The 17,396-nt window shown below is 41.8% G+C and overlaps 1 protein-coding gene across 4 annotated transcripts in view; it reads left to right on the top strand.

Moving 5' to 3' along the window:
- Window positions 1–11,612: 11,612 nt before the first annotated feature.
- Window positions 11,613–17,396, top strand: part of LOC111149337 (CD96 molecule) — a 90,765-nt gene continuing 84,981 nt past the window's right edge. For all 4 annotated transcript variants that reach the window (XM_022506349.1, XM_022506359.1, XM_022506342.1 and 1 more), the window contains exons 1-2: window positions 11,613–11,771; window positions 13,678–14,031. In XM_022506349.1, coding sequence (XP_022362057.1) covers window positions 11,708–11,771; window positions 13,678–14,031 — 418 coding nt within the window. In that variant the 5' untranslated portion in view covers window positions 11,613–11,707. The remainder of the gene's footprint in view (window positions 11,772–13,677; window positions 14,032–17,396) is intronic.

Here is a 17,396-nt window from a genome sequence, read left to right as displayed (position 1 = left end):
AGACTGAAACAGACTGGGTGATGCTAACAGTCCCCAGAAGCTGAAGAATTAATGAACAGATTGTCTTGTAGAGCCTTCAGATGCAGAGCAACCCTCCTGACACCTGCTCTGGACTTCTGGTTTCTAGAATTGTGAGAGAATGAATTTCTGTTGTTTTCGCCACCAATTTTGCAGTAATTTATGCAGCCCTAAGAAAACAAATATATTAAACCATTTTATCCCTACATAAGAAATTATATATTTAAAATCCATAATCTCCAATGTCTCTGTCCAATGGATTTAGTGCAAACCATGACAACAGTGTGTCAGGATCCAGGACAGCACAGACATTACATGGTGCTGCAGAATACCTTGACAATTATAAGAAAGTTATAAGTCTTAGTTCATAGTTTGTGGCTGGGTCCTGTTACCCACTTTGAACTCTCCATTTTTGGTTTGCTTATTCTCAAGTATTTATTTCCCCTCCTAATAGGTCATGGGGGTATTTTCCTGATCTGTAATATTTCATGCCCCACAACAGGCTTCTTTTCCACATAACAGAGGTAGAAAATTCCTTGGAAAAATCCAAGAGTTTTCCTTAGATAAAGATTTCAAATTGTTACCTGTGCACACGCTTTTACTCCAGGGAAACCTTGGTCCTACCTGGAATGTTGAGACCAAAGGAAAAGAGGAGGTCTATTAAGTGGTAGCATTTGATCTCCCCAGGGAATGCTCTTAACATACAAGAAGGTGACAAGAGGTGGTGAAGCTGAAGTTTAAAGGTGCTGATCATTTGTTTGTCTTTAAAATCAAGAGCTAAATCCTACTGTACAATGGTCAGAGCCTCAAACAATGTCTTAGTCACTCTATATGCAGAACATAATGACACATTCTTCTGATTTCAACTGTTTCTTCCGAGAGATCTGAGATCTTACAGACATTGCCAATAGGGGGAGCTTTTTCTCACAAGAGGACTTAACCTCCTATTGCACAGGACTGAAGGAAGTGACATCTTTTGAAGCCTTTCTTGGAAGGGAGAGGATCCTCAACTCAAGCTCTCATCCACCACCATGCTGAAAATTCTCTGACTGGTGGCTTCTGAGGTGACTCTTGTGAGACTGGGCACTCAACAGTGAGCATCAAAGAAAGCCTACAGCCTTTTCTGTTACAATAACTGAGGACCACATTGGCTGGTATGCTGGATACTACTTTTTTTTTTTTTTTTTTTTTTTGGTCTCTCCAGATCTATCATGTTTATTGGCCCAGGAGGTAAAGCTGTCTGGACTGTAATGAGCTCTCTTGACCTCTGGTTCTGCAAATGTCTCAACCTTACTCTCCTTCCTCCCTCTATGGAAAATGAGGTTGAGATATTCATGTCCCCAGCTCCCTGTGTGAAGAGTTGCTGTGGCTTGCCTGCATTTCTATACTGAAAAGGCCACAGTTCCTGTCAGGAGGCCCTCTCCCTATAGTTATTCTCTCCCGTGACCCTCTCCCAGTTCCCCTCAGTCCTGGGAAAGGAAGTGGCTCCCCAGTGTTGCTAGCCCTGAGAACTATGCCATCCCTTCTTATTTCCCCTATACCCTGGTGGGTCTGTAATCAAAGGAGCGAGACTGATACAAAGCGAAGGTCAAGCAAAGCTTTATTTCGCGCTAAGCATCGAGAGTCAAACCGACAGGTTGGGCCGCCTCTTACAGAGAGGGTGACCCCTCCCTGCCTTACAGACTAACTTTTATAGAGCAAAGGCCATGTGGTTGAGCCTGGCCACACACAGGTGGCCAATGAGATTGCAACACGCAGAGAAAGCTGCACAGTCATGCTAGGTCACACACGGGTGGCCAATTGAATTACAATTTACCGTATAGTAGATATTTGAACTAGCCTATCACCTTGGTCAGAATTGGCACTCAAAAGGCGGAGCCCACACTCCTTGGTAGCTAGGGAGACAGTATGCGCACTTCACTGATTAGATGTCTCCACCTGGCCTGACCAGCCCTTGTATTTGGGCTCTGTTACCTGGGACTGGTCGACCATATTTTACTGGTTTCCCAGACTTACTTTTATGTAAGTCCCCTGGACGGGGGGGGTGGGGGCAGGGTCAGTTTAAGTTTTATTGCATAAACAACAAAATGGCTGTTCAACCGGGTGGAATTGCTCTGGCTAAATAGGCCTTTACAACCCTACCGTGCCTTATATGTAAACCCTACATTAAACTCAACTATCACTTTTGGATATGCCTTTTGTTTTCTGATGGGTTGAGACTGGCTTACCAACTCTGGGGTAATGCAGCTCCCAAGAAACAAGAAATTCAGTGAGAGCTAAACCACTAGTACCAGAAGTTGTACTGTGTCTTCTCTGATACTTAAAATATCACCTGCCTCTATGTAGGAGACCTAGATTTTATCATATTCATTTCCCCAGAGTTATAGCATCATACTCCTTAGCTTTCTGGCTATCAGAGAAAAGAATCTTGTCATTGGTAGAGGTAGGTTTGTCACTTCTATCTTAAGTACTGCTGTTGAATTCCATGCCTCATGTGACAAGGATTTCTTTATTTTCTATAGTTCATTTGAGCATTTGGCAGGTCAGCCATGAAATATCTTTAAATTTATATCGACATTGTCAAGGTGTATATTGTCTGCCCTTTTATGAGCTACTGATTTCCTTATATACTTTAAAGTGGACCTAAAGGTCATAATTGGTGGGGGACCTATGGGGGGGTCCTTGGACTGCTCATACTTACAGTGGTCATCCCTCTCCTTGATAATGTTAAAACGATGTCAGTGGGGAGGTTCTTTATCTTTGTAGATCGGTCCTAGTGCCTGGCATGTAGTTGGAGCCCGATATTTTTTGAGAAACTCATCAGAAAAAAGGATATATATTATTTTTAAGACTATCTGATTAGCTTATTGCAATTTTGTGGACATTGTGAGAGGAGTGTGCTAATTTGTTCCCATTGATGGGAAATGATGTTACTTAGTAAAGAGAGTTTTACAAAAAAAAAAAAAAAAAAGGAAATTAACATAGTATCTGTTATGTGGCCAAGACCATTCTGGGGGCTGGAGATAGAGCAGTAAATAAGAAGACAGCTTTGACATGCATTCCTCCCAAAGGCACAGCATGAGATAAGAGCCTGTTTACAGCTACCTTAAAATGTCAATCTCTGGAACAGAAATGGGGGATGGAGAAGAGTAAAGCAGGGAAGGAAGAACAACCAATCTAAGGGCATATTTTTAAGCAGCTTGCACTATGGACAGATGTGGCTGGGTCCCTCCGGGCACCTTCTAAAGAGTCCTGTAGAACACACCTTAGAATCACTCACCTGATCATCAGAAGATGCTTGCTCCTCATGGGCCACGTGTTGCCCCATGGGGTGTTAACTACCTTTCAGGGTTGTTCATGTGTCAGAATAGATCCCTGTGTCTCTGCTCCAGAGACACCCAGGTCAGAAAGTGAGGGTCATTCCAGGCAGCGGAGGAGAGGCACTTTCAGGTTGTATATGTAAGCAGCTGGTTGCTTCCACAACAGCTGGAATGAAAAGGTGAGTCGAGAGGATGTTTGGTGAGGTGTAAGAGATGATTAATACACAAAATTCCTGTCCCTGCAGAGCTTACATTCTAAAAGAAAGTAAAGTGACAATACACCAACATGAAAGACAGCAACCTAACTTCTCTTAGTCGATCGATAAGCACCATGGAGGGAATAATTGCTGTTGTTGTGAATGAGACCCATGGGTGGGGAGAGGGGGCGTGCTCCTGTGTACACTCATGGGGGTCAGAAACGTCCTTGAAGAGGAAGGGGTGACCCCAGAATGACAGAATCCAGTCATGTAATAAGGCTGTGGAAGAGTACTAAACAGAGCACATGGCTCACGCAGAGACCCTGGGGTTTAAAGAACAGAGAGAGCCTGAGGGACAGAAAGGAAAGAGGGGGCGGACTGTGGTGAATGAGGGCCTCTGGGGCTGGAAGGGAGGAGACAGTGGAGTAGGGGCTTAGTGGTAGGTTGTGCAGAGTCTGGCCAACCACAGTGAGGTGTTGAGTTCTTCTCAAGCACCTGTATGCCTTAGAGATGTATGGAAAGAGGAGCTTAGACATTTACAAAGCTGGCATTTAAGGTTTGTACCTCTTACAAGTAACTGCCAGATCTCTGACACATTGTTCTATGCAATTTTATGTCCCAAAGGCACACATTTGAGTCACACGACCTGTGAGGCTGGTATGTGGGGGTGAATGGCTTTGCTGGGACTTGAGCCCAGTTGACAGTGCAGTCTGGTTTTGTGGTTCTTTTCTCAGGGTCATGTAAATAGCAGTATTTGTGGTATGATTAGCCTTTGTTTCTGTATGAAAAAGTGGCCTACGTTAAAGCCATGCCTTTGAGTTCAATATTTATGGTATGCATAGCTCTGTGACTTCAGGTTCATCATTTCCCTTCACTGGGCACCAGGTGCCTTGTTTATAAAATAAGGGGTTGATGATTCTAAAGTTCCAGGGTCTATAACTGTGCTTAGAGTGTGAAACTGATACAAATGCTGGTAATTCCAAGTAGATTCTAACATTCTCAAATACAATAAGGCATGATTTGGTTTTAGGGAAAAAGAAGAAGAAAGAAAGAAAAGAAAAACTTTTTCCAACTTTCTCAAAAGGGACAAGTCATGATTTTGTTTTAGAAAATAAAGCTTTGAGGATGTTCTGCTTGCTTCAGAGGACTCTCCATACACAGTGTTTTCTGTTGTTCATTTGTTTGCCTCGTCATCCAGTTCTAGAAATGTGGCCTTCCCAGCTGGGCGCTGGGTAATTAGAGCAGCTTCCCCATAGGCCGGCTGTGTGCACTGAGGAGAGAGGAGAGGCCACAAAGAGAAAGCAAAGTATTTGGAGAAATAAATAAGAGATCTATAGTGCCTTCTCTGAGCAAAATGAAAGAGAAAAATACATAATAAATAGTGAAAGAACAGTGGCAATAAAATAAAATCGATGCTGAGTTACATAATACCAGGCAAAGTTAACTCAATACCTTCGATTTAAAAATGGCCCCTGTGGTATCACCCAGAGAGCTGGTCAGAATTCCTCCCGGAAATTAAATTGAAAAGCAAGCAAGCGAACAAACAGATACACAAACAGAAACTTCTCAAATGAATATGTGTGTGTACATCTATACATTCAGACAGAAATTGCTCACTATTGTTTCCTCTGTGACATACTACCGCAGTTCAGTAGAGAGAAATGTAATGGGAACAAACAAAACCAAATGATTTCTAGATTGTTTCTTACTTCTTAAGATATCGGAGGCATTTTACTTTGAGGAATGGTTGCCTTCAGCTGTTGAGCATACTGCACTGAATAGTTGAATAGTGTAAGAGGAGACTCTGCGTCTCAGTGTACGATGTAGTACAGGGTTTTCTACAACAAACTCTTTGACCTTGACCAAGACACCTCGGAGCCTCAGTTTCTTCATCTGTGATATGAAGAGCTCTGGCTCTGCTAGATCGTTGGTACAGCTCCTTCTAGCTCCAACATTCTAAAGATTGTGGCAGAAAACAGACAACCTTTGTGTCGAGGCATGCTCATGCCTCTGTTTTTGACTCTTCATAAAGAAGGCAAATTTTTCAAAAGTTAGACTTCTTTTTTTGGAGAAGGGGAGCATGTTTTTATTCACAAAAATCCTCTATGTTCTTAGACCACTCTGGGGTCTGAGGTTCAAAAGAATGTCTGTGGTCTCTGTAAGATCCTCAGTCACCAAATAAAGTGGAGTGATGTTTATTGCAAGGTTTTCATTGAGCCAGAAAGGTGAAATAATACATTTTTTTTAAAGATTTTATTTATTTATTTGTCAGAGAGGGAGAGAGAGCAAGCACAGGCAGACAGAATGGCAGGCAGAGGCAGAGGGAGAAGCAGGCTCCCTGATGAGCAAGGAGCCCGATGTGGGACTCGATCCCAGGACGCTGGGATCATGACCTGAGCCGAAGGCAGCTGCTTAACCAACTGAGCCACCCAGGCGTCCCGAAATAATACATTTTTAAGAGACGTTCAGCAGTGAGAACTTTTTCCTCACTTACTTAACCTTCCCATCACAATTCTTCCCCTATGAAAAGTATTTGATTTAGCTCTCAGTTACCCAGGAAATGCTATTAATTACAATCTCCTATTTCTGATAACATTACCTAACTGAAGTTGTATTGAGCCACAGCATTACAAAAAACAGCAAATACCAAAGTGGCCTCTGTCCTCTGTCTTCCTCTCACTCGCTGGCTCTGGCTCTGGCTCTCACTCTCAAACTCAGAACTCCTGAGCCAGGGAATGCGGGCAGCTTCTGGAAGCTGCAAAAGGCCAGAAAAGTCATCTCTCCCTAAAGTTTCCAGAAAGAAACAGAACTCTGCCAACACCTTGTTTTAGAGTAGTGAGACCATGTCAGATTTACCTACAGAACAGTAAAATAATAAATTTATGTTGTTTTAAGTGACTAAATAAATAAGTAAATAAATAAATTTGAAAAAGGAAATCATTGGTGGGACAGATTACTTCCAAAAGATCAGATGCAGTCCATGGTTGACTTGACTTAGTCTGTCGTTTTCACCAAGTATAGAAACGCAGTATCTGTATGTGAATCCATAGTTGTAAAAACACAATGTGGTTAAGAATATATTTGCATCACAGTATGTGACTTGGCTCCTTAACTATCTTTTTTTAAGCTCTGAAATCAATTGGAACACTTCTCAGTTTTTCAGGTGGTACTTTTTTCTTCTCATTGCATTTGGAAGAGACGTTTTAAGAAAATTTCAATGTTTTGAAACTGGGTAGGACATAGAATCTATAAGATTTCTTTTATTGTGCGTTAATCCTAGTAATATTAATAGTTTGTAAAATATATTCCTGCAAAAGTCAACATTAATGAATTATGAGTGAGCTAGCATTAGCTTCCCAGGTCTTTGGCAAAACCAAGCTCTCTCTCCTTTCTGTTAGTGGCCCTTTCTCTCTTTCCTTATTTTAGCTTGCCACTGAAAATCATTTAAAGGTTACTAACTATAATTATTCAATTGAATTTTTAAATTCTATTTCCTAATGTAAAACAATAGGTAGAAATTTTATATTTATCTTACTTAAAAATTCTGTTTTGAACATCTGTACAATAGAATCCCATGCAACAATTTCAAAAGAAGGAGGTTTATCTTTGTTTTATAACATGTATATGTCTGCAATATATTATGAAGTAAAACAAAAGGGACAGGCTGGAGTGCATGTGGTAAACATAGTAAAAATCAATTTTCTTCATACATACATACATTCATATTTATGTAAAATCCAGGGAGATGTAGGACAAAAATAGAAATCCTGGTTGTCTGTGGGTGGTTAGAATTCCAGCTGATTTTTATTTTCTTTGTTAACCCTTTTAAAATGCATTGTGGTTATGAACAGATATTGATGTTGTCATTGAAAAAGCATATTACATTAAAATCAGTCTTTAATGGATGGCATTGAGCATGGTGGAAATGATGGTGATTAAATAGATTGCCATCTGCTGAAAGTGTCATGAAATTCTTTCTCTCCCATTAGAGGGCACTTCTTAAATCTCATAAAATCTGAGTGAAAACCAAAAGGGGGAACTTGCTTCTCATGAAGGCGGGGCCTCTACCTAATGGGCTGTCCCTCACTTTCCATCAAAGTCCAGTGATCCCTTGCTCCTTGGGGAGGCGGCTCTTCCAGCAGCGACCCGTGACATTTAATCCATGACCCTTCTCCATGGTTTTACAGCCCTTACATCTTCTACAGTTTTTCATTTCTCCTCAGTCTGATGCATGAAACTTCCCAGCAGATTTTGATTCCCTGTCCAATTGGACACCAAGGCTTACCTCCTCTTTCCTTGTAATGTCTGCACCCCCATCACACTCTGCCATAACGAATCAGTAGACTCTTGTCCTCCGATGCTTAAAGAAATGCAAGACCCCCAACAGGTCTTCCTCCTCTCTCTTCCCCCCTTATTTTATCCACAACTCCACTCAATTCATATTTTTAAAATGTTATTTTATATATGTTACTCTTTTGTTGAAAGACCTATAACATGAAGAAAAAATACAGCTCAGAATTCAAAGCCCTCCATCATCTAATCTCACCCCTTGGACAGCTTTGTTTGGGCCCAAGCCCCTCAATAAAGCCTCTGTTCCATGATAACAACTGACTCACAGAGTTGGCCTTGAACTTAAGCAGTTCCAACTGATGGCTCTTAGTGTTTCCTGTGGTTGAAATGACTTACCTTGTGGTTTCCACCAGACTTTTCTTTACAGTAAGAAGCCAGGTTTAGGTTCCCTACTGACTTGATCCTTATACCTTTCCTCTCCTAAAATCCTGGGCTACCTACTCATTCAGTTCTGTGCCTTAGGTTTCTTGACTCCTTTATGGTGTGCAGGGATGTTTCTCTTCAGCAAAATAATAAATGCAGTAAGAGCAAGAGTTGTGTTTCATCATTTACATTTTCAAATCAGATAAAACTGGTGCACTTGAGTGGCTCAGTGTTAAACGTCTGACTCTTGATTTCAGCGCAGGTCATGATCTCAGGGTCCTGAGCCCTGCACAGGACTCTGTTCTGAGCTCTGGTCTGCTTGAGATTCTCTGTCTCTTCTTCCAGCCCTCTCTCTGCTTGTACACCTGCCAGCTCTCTTGCTCAAAAATAAATAAATAAATAAATAATTACATAAAATCACCTATAATTATGCCTCTTCAGTAATCCCTTAAGAGTTGGCACTCAATAAATATCTCTTGATTAATTGAAACATTAAGCAGCATGTTTTCTAAGCATGCTGCATGTACAAGGGTGTAACACTACACTTTCGAATTTTTATATATAATAATGAAAGAATAAAAATCCAAGACAAATCAGTAATACAAATCAGTGATGATGAGTTAACCTCTGTGCAAACCACAAATGTAAGTTTACCTTTTGCCCAACTTCCTACTTCTGAAAATGTCCTTTTCTCATTGAGTGTCAGTGTTTAGATGAAGCATTTAAAAAGTTTGCTCAAAACACACAATCATGGCTTGCCTCCAGCAGAAATAATGCGTGCCCCTGGTTCTCTTTGTAAATAATTGAATTTGCCTCTGAAGTTCAAGAAGTTCAAGATTTCTTTGTGTGTGTGAAACGGACGGCTTCTGTTTTCTCTTTATATGCAGCCGACTCTAATCTGAGGCAGAAGAAATGCTGTGCAATTGGGATTTGGTGAGCAGGGAGGATAACAGAGATTTTCAAGACTTCCATAGAGGAGTTATTTTTAAGTACAGAGAATGTCTATCCCCATGCTGAAAGGGCCTTTAGAAAATGTTACTGGAATTGAAAAGCCGCGGGGGCAGTTCCCATCACCTGGGCGAACGGTGCCAGTCCGCAGGCCGTTGCTGCCCTCTGCTGCATGCACATGGGCATGGAGGGGCTGTCGCATGGGGCTTGTAGCTGGAGGACACCAGGTGTCTTCCATTAATATTCTGTGGGCATCTGCAATTTTTTCTTCTCTTAGAGCCTGGGTGAACTCCAATGGAGAGCTAGTCAAATCTGATGACTCCAGGCCACAGAGGTTTCTAGCTCCAAAACCCACAGACCAAGCTCTCTAAGGCACACCCTGAGAGGACAGATTTGCCCAGCTGCCCAACCCCAGTGGAAGGCAAGGATTCCAAGTGTCTGTAGCTCTGGAAAATAAGTGATGTTTTCCCTTTTTCTGAATTTGAGGGATTTTTTTTTTTAAGAGGTGTTTTAGTTTAAAGCACTAGGAGCATAACTGCTTCAAGAGGACGTATTCTTAGAGAATTCAGTAAGTTTAGATTTTTATGGATTTCATGTTGGTAAATCCTCTTAATAGGACTGGTGGAGTGAGGTGACCGAAGTCCTTCCCTGGGGTTGTCATGTGTCCCAACGGAATGGGAACACGAACCTGCATATCAGGATCTCCTAGCCTATGTTTGCCACTATACGTCATCACTGTGATTTACTAGAATTTCTGCGGGTTAAGGGAAAGAGATGAAGGCAGTCAGAACAGGGACATCTCCTGACTTTCAGTCAAAGTCTTTGCACTCCCCAGCCTCCGTGAAAGCATCCCTGTCAAGACCACCTGGCCCAACACCTCTAGGGATCTGAAACTAAGTGTGGAGGTGGGCATGGGGGTGAGAATAAAGGTCTGAGGAGCCCTGAGCTAGGAAATAAGTAACTCCATCTTCTGGCCTTTGCAAGAAACATCATTAGCTTTGTGGTGAGAAATTGCAATGATAGTTGTCATGGCGAGTGTTCCCAGTAGTGGTACAGAGGGTAGCCTGGTGTAGAGGGTGGAGGGTAGTCTGGACATCCAGGACAGAACCCCTGTTTCACCACATGCAAATCTCTGTTCTCCCAGTTAAATTCTGGTCTTCTAAATGGCAGAGGTAATGCCTTATGTCTTAGCATCGTCCATATTCCTCCCAAGTCCTCCTGCAGGGACAGATCAGTATGTACAAGATAGATCAGTGTATCATGATGTCGTGATACACGATGACAATATACATGACAACAACGTGACCAGAATTCTCTCTCCCCAAGACCCCCATAAAACAATGACCTTAGGAACACAGCTCCGCCATCTCATGTTGTCTTCAGGCTTGCTGGCTGCCGCCCTATTGTGGTAGTGAAATCAGGGTCACAGAATATTTCACCAATGGTTCATATGGTTGCGTGTAAACACATGTATTTCTTTGGTCTTATTCTTTGTCCATCAACCCTATGCTGTAGTCCTCAGCCCAATGCTTCTTCTCTTAAGGTTGGAAGGTTATTTTGTTTCAAGCTAGAAAAACCAGTATGTGGTATCTTACCTGGTGAGGAAGCCATCATATATGAGGAGTTGCCTCCCTAAACCCCAGTCTCAGTCCTCTGTAAATGGAAGTGACGGGGCAGATATCCCAGGCCTAGTAGCTGGCTGAGGTAGGAGGTTCTCTGCCTTTGGATTCAGGTTGTTTCGGCCTTACTCTCTCTGGTTTTTGGCTGGGACACAGACAAGTTCTTCTGCTGTCAGAAGAAAAAACAAAAAAATCCTCCAGCTGCCGGGGTGAGAGATTCCCCTGTCTCACCTCCAGCCTAACCCAGATGGGGGTTGGAAAAGGAGCCCTCCCTTCTCAACACCCCTCCCCCCCACCCAGGAAATGTGGACTTTCCTGCATTAGGCGTGACAATAAAATTCGGCTTGACAGCTGATGTTACCCTCCGTTACTTTTCAGATTGTATTAAAATTAAGTGTGTTAATTCTTTGTTCTTTCACCCAGGAGCCATTCTGGAAAGAAAACATATTTTAAAAGTGAACAGAAAAACTGTTGAGAAAGACACGAAGCTCACATTTATTAAATGACTTTGTGTTCTTGAAAAGAAATGTATAAAAAGCACATTATGAATCGCTCTGCATGGATTTCCTTTGTTTGGATTTTAGAAGCAGCATGACTGACACAGAGATCCTGAAGGAGAGAATCTTTGGATCCTGAGAAGTCTTTTAATGAAGGTGATACACAAAATTTCAGAGAACAGTTTCAACATTGTTCTGGTGAAGGTTATACTTAGCTCTGAACCACATTACTTTCCTGTCTACGTTTCATTTCCTGGGGTCTTGCCAAGTGATAAACAGACCCAGGCGTGCAGTAGGTTTGGGGTTTTTCTGCACAAATAGGGGAGCTAGAGTTTGCTTCAAGGCATCAGTTGACGTCCATGATCGTGGAAATGCTGGCGTAAGGCCTTCAGGAGATGATGGAGAAAAAATGGACCTACTGTGCTGTCTGTTCCATCATCCAGATACATTTCGTCAGGGGTAAGCCTTCCAGTTGTCCTGTCTTGTCAGACCGGCTGCTTTGGGGTGTGGGGCCTCTGTTCATTTAAAAAGCTTGTGACTACTGCTGACATTGATCACCAAAGGCAGATCATTGCTAAGGTTTTCAGTTACAAATTTAAGTGGCAGCTATCGGAGAGATGTTAGAGTCTAGAAATGATTACTAATGAGCACTAAAAACAAGAAGGGAATGAGTGGTTTGTGCCACTGCTCTGAGACATTTTCACCCATTTCCTTCCTAAGAGGATCTCTGGAGTAACTGGAAATTATGCTTCTTGGAAATGAAATGCTCTCCACATGGTCGTCAGAACAACTCCCGAATTCTAAAAAAAATCACAAAGCCACCAGTGCTGTGGGAACCCTGCTCAACTTTTTCTCTCTCTCGAGGATCCTTTTTCTTTTGTATATAACAAGTATTACTCCTCCAAATATGAATGTCTTTGGGATTTAAACATATGTTGAATTTTAATGAGGCATGTGTAGATATGGACCTGGAAGACAAAGTAGGGTCCTTACAACACTGGGAACCGGTGCCTTTAGGGTCTATTTAAAAATAGCAGGAGGAAAGATTAGTTGTGCATTCCATAGCATGAGGGAATTATTGAGATCCTGAGTGTCTTAACAATTAACTATGCTTTACAGATAGAGCTACAAAGATCTTAAGGAGAATTTCTAAATCAAAGGAGACTTGGGAATACAATGCTGTGGATAGAATCAGAGGCATATTATCAGGCAGAGGAGAGCTTACAGGGAGCGACATTAAACTGTACTAACCTCTGCCTACCCAAACTTTTGAATCCATGAAAGTGTAATAATTCCCATTTGTCAAGTACCTTAGAGAGCCTTGTTTCTTCTCTGTTGCTTGTCATCTTTTTATCTTTTTCCTTTGTGAGCTTCAGTGGTACTTGTCATAATAATATATCATTCCTGGAACAGTGTTCCATTAATGCTAAAATGGAGGCCTCCACTAGAGAAGGCATGTCAAAGGCTCAATGCTTAACATATTTTAAGTGCCTTGTACTATGTGGTCAGAGAGCTGATGGGAGAGGATCTTCTTCTTTTATGTCTAGTATTTCAAAGTGTTGATGACAGATGATGCTGACCATAGTTTATCTTCAGTGGAAACTACCTGAGGTATTTTCTCCCTTCCTCCCCTCAGGAGCCCTAACTGCATGGACATGGAGGTCTTTTTGATGTTCATAGTGAACGTCAAATTTCTTACTCTTCTCAACCAATTTGGGAGGCAGTTGGGTTGTTATGAAGGTTAGAGAAAGAGCACGGACTTTAGGCAACCAAATGCATGTTCTTTTACTGAGGTGTGACTTGAAGCTAGTCACTTAGTCACCCTGTGCCTCAGTTTCCTCTTTGATAGAGTTTTAACATCATTCTGTGGTAACTGAGGAGGATTAAATGAAATAGCCTATGGAAAAGCATCTTGTGAACATAGATTTTTAAAAACAGCCCTACACATATCAGTTATTTTTTCAGTTTCAGAAAATATTATTGGTGTGTTATATGCAGCTCTTAAAAAAATCAATAATACTCATTGTAAAAGTAGTTGTCATAGTAAGTTTGCTGGTGGACTTCAATTTCTAGTAGGCTTAATTTTATTCACAGGTGGTAAGAGAACTTAAATTATCCTTTGGACAGCCCAGCAGACAAAAGAGAAGACTATCTCTCTAGAGTCCTTAAGCAAATGCCTCCTCATTTGTACTGAGTCTCTGCTCCTTTATGGGGATCATGCACTGGCTCCCTCCTATGTGTAAGGCAGCCAGAGAGAAAGTTTCTTAGTTGCTCTCTCACCTCACCAAAGTGACCAAGATTTAATTAAATAAGAGTCATCCCACATGAATCATGTAAGCGAATGGCTCATGTCCTTCCTTTTCAGGAGTATGGGAAAAAGCAACCAATACAGAAGACATCTATGCTTCCCCTGGCTCTGATGTCAACCTGACCTGTCAAACGTGGAAGAAAGGCTTCTTGGTGCAGATGCAGTGGTCCAAGGTCACTGATAAGTTGGATCTGATTGCCCTTTATCATCCTCAGTATGGCTTTCACTGTAGTAATGGCGGTCCCTGTGAGTCACTGGTGACTTTCACAGAAACTCCCAGAAATGTGTCCACGTGGACTCTGCACTTAAAGAACATGTCATCCTCGCTCACTGGGAAGTATGAGTGTAGCTTTACTCTGTATCCAGAGGGTTTTCGGACTAAAATCTACAACTTAATCCTTCAGACAAGTGGTAAGCATAACTGTAGAGGGAAAGGAGCACACACTTTCACTCAGCTCTCACTCATTCGACAGATGTGTCTTATGTGCCAAGCGTGTGCGAGACACGGTGCTAAGTACACAGAGGTTGGGCAGAAAGAGGTATTGCCCAGAAAGGAAGACAGAAATTCATCACATAATTCCACAAATAAATGTAAAATTGGAACAGTGACAAGTGTTAAGGATAAGTGATAAAGGTCTTGTGAAAGAGCATGTAATAAGGGCCAGGGAAATTGACCCTGAGAAAGCAACACAGGAGCAGAAGTCTGAAGAAAGGGTAGACATGAACACCATTAGGAGGTGGGAAGTTTGTGAGTGATCCAGGGGGAGGGAACAGCTTGTGAGAGGGCTTTGTAGTGTTTGAGGACATGAGAAAATGCCAGCGGGGCTGCAGCGCAGAGGTTAAGGAATGAGGTGAGAGACACGGCAAGGACCAGATCATGTCAGATCTTGTCAGCCATATTTGAAGTTTTGATTTTTATCTAAGAGCCATAGGAAGACATTGAAGTGTTCACAACAAAAGGATGGCATGACATTTATAGCCTGGCTGTACTTGTGTCAGAAAAAGATCGTGCCGGCTTCAGTAGGAGAATAGAACAAAAATGGGCAAGAAGGGAATGATGGGATTGAGCTAGGAGACAGTTCCAGTAGCCCAGAGGAGACAGAGTGATAGTTTGGGTAGACATAGAAAGAAACAACAAATTGAATGCTTTGGGCGTAAAATAGGTGTGACTAGCTAATAGAGTGGATATAGGACAATGGTAGTATGAAGGAAGGGGAGAGAAAAATTTAAGGTGACATGGGAGGAGGTGCCATTCATTGAAGGCATAGGGAGCAGAGCATGTTTGTGGGGGGATGTATGCAAGTGGCTTTGGGTATATGGCCTATTTAGTATTGGGCAGGCAAAGGCACCAAGGAGGCTGCTGGATAGGTAGCATTCACACATATGTGCCTTGGAAGGCTGCATTTGGAGGCAGGAATCCTAGGCTTAAGTTCTAGCTCCTTTCTGGACAGAAATAAATTTTACCCGGGGACTGTCACGTACATTCTCCGAGCCCATCTGGAAAATGATGATAATAATGCCTACCCTAAATTAGTTGGTCCTACAGTAAATGATTTCCATTTATACTAATGGAAAAGAATGAAAATGAAGGCCAACAAATGGAAAATGCACTGGAAATGAAATGTTTTTAAGTCAGGGGAAAAGTGGCCTGGTAATGTAAGAGAAAAACAACAAAAATTAACTCATGAAGGCTGTGCTAAAAGAGGTACAGGACTGCCCAGATCAGGCAACAGGGATGGATTTATTACCTCCTCTCCATCTCTTATCAAGAGATAAGACCAAGGTGTTGGAACAGTCCATCTGGAGACTGGGAGGTCCTCCACCACTACTTTACGATGCCCCATTCCCATTGCTGTTTTCCAGGAAAAAAGAAACACTTGAGTTCAAATTGGAGGGGGCATGGGGTGGGGTTGAACAAAGAAAAATAAGAAGACCTGTGTAGAACAGTGCTTCGTTACACATACTTTGGAGACAGCGACCTGAGTGTTGGCTCTGTCGTCTACTATATATCCATATCATCTTTGTCAAGTTATTTCAAGTCTCTATGCTTTTGTTTTCTTATATAACAAATATGGATAATTATAGTACCTCCTTTATAGGTACCATTATTTTGATGATTAAATGGGATAATTTGTGTAAAGCACTTAGCATAGTTCCTGCCGGAGAGTCAGAGTTTGGAAAAGGGTAGTTTTCATTAAGAAGAGTAATAATGATAATGTGTGAACTCTATTTATCAGTTCTTATTTAAAATGGGTCCTCCTCCCTCTTTTTTTTAATATTTGCCTACTACAGAACCCAGTGGAACATTGAACATACATTAGCACAGGTACACAGTGACCTTGGTTTTAGATAAAGTTTTTGTACCTTTTGTCTAAATCTGTAAAATATACTATCGCACCTCTGAGGATCTAAAGCCTCCCCTGAGAACTGGCAAGATGGATTGATGTTCCCTCTAGTAAATAAGGGAGAGGGGACAGCTCAACACATGGACAGCACTGGAGAAGAGGTAGTACGTTACCCGGAAAGGAGAGTGGCATTGCCTTTAAGGAAGGCATATTTCTTAAAATAACGGGCAACTCAAAGAAGCCAAGTTTAGCTTTTAAAAACTGCAAATCTCTGGAGAGGCAGAAGCCATATCTACACACTTTGTGGTTAGAAATTTCCCAGTCTTCTGATTGTAACTTTGCTGCTTGTCAGCTGCACCAGATTGAAAAAAAGAAATGGCCTCAATATTAAAGAAATAGTTCTGATATTGGGTACCGAGTACAAAGAGAGCAACATACGAAAGACCAAAACAGAAAGGGACAAAACATCCTTCATTACAGAGTGACCAAAAGTGTAAGCCTGGTGGAGAGTGAAAGGGTAGATACTGAACTCAGATGAGGCAGTGCCATTCAAAAGCCCTGTCAAGTCCCCACCCCAATGACACATCTAGTCCCCCATTATTCCTTTGATCTTCCCTCTCCTCTCACTCGTGCCATTTCCCTTGTATACCCCTGGGAGATCTTCAGGTTCACGAGCTAGGTGGGTAAGCAAAGCACACATGAAGTGTAAACACTTACAAAGCACATAAATGGAGGCAAATTGAGATGGTGTATAAGAATCTAAATATGAAAATCTGGAGGACCGCAGGCGCTTGGTACCTCTTGTCTCCTTTCTCTTGTCCTCTGAGCCATTCTCCTCCCCGTCTGTTCATAAAACAGTGTCTGTCCCCATGTTCCGGAAGGCCTGAGAAGGGATTCTGTTCTCTTTTCACAGTATTTTGTTCCTTTGTGTGAGCTGGTGCTCTGAGGCTGCAGATGAGAAATTATAATGAACACTTGGGCTTTGCTTCTTTTTCATTTTCACCTGACAGCGTTTCCTCCTGGGTTAGCTTTCGAGTTACCCCGAGACATGCAGTTTTCTGAGCTAAACCCTTAGTTGCTATAATGAATCCAGGTTTCCTGGATTTTGTTTTCTTATATAAGTGCCTGAGATTGTAGGATTTTTGATGTATTTTAAAATTTGAAGTTACTAGTTTCTGTTATTAAAGTGCAACGTGACTCTAATTTCCCAGATCATGAAAAAGCCTTAGAGGGCCATTAACGTTGTGACTGGAAGCAGTAGGAGGGGAAGAAGTAATAGTAATCAAGGAGGAGGAGGTAGATAATAGAAGTAGTATAGAATATGATAAAAGAACTATTATATTACTAGTAATGGAATATACTATCTTGATAATATAATCTTGGTAATTTGACTACCCTGTCTAGAAGCATAATGTGCTCTTTGACTCTCTT

Source organism: Enhydra lutris, unplaced genomic scaffold (assembly GCF_002288905.1).
Source record: "Enhydra lutris kenyoni isolate GAN:26980312 unplaced genomic scaffold, ASM228890v2 scaffoldscaffold2, whole genome shotgun sequence".
Lineage (NCBI taxonomy): Eukaryota > Metazoa > Chordata > Mammalia > Carnivora > Mustelidae > Enhydra > Enhydra lutris.
Note: the sequence above shows the minus strand (reverse complement) of the source record. Positions and strands in the feature narration are given on the sequence as shown.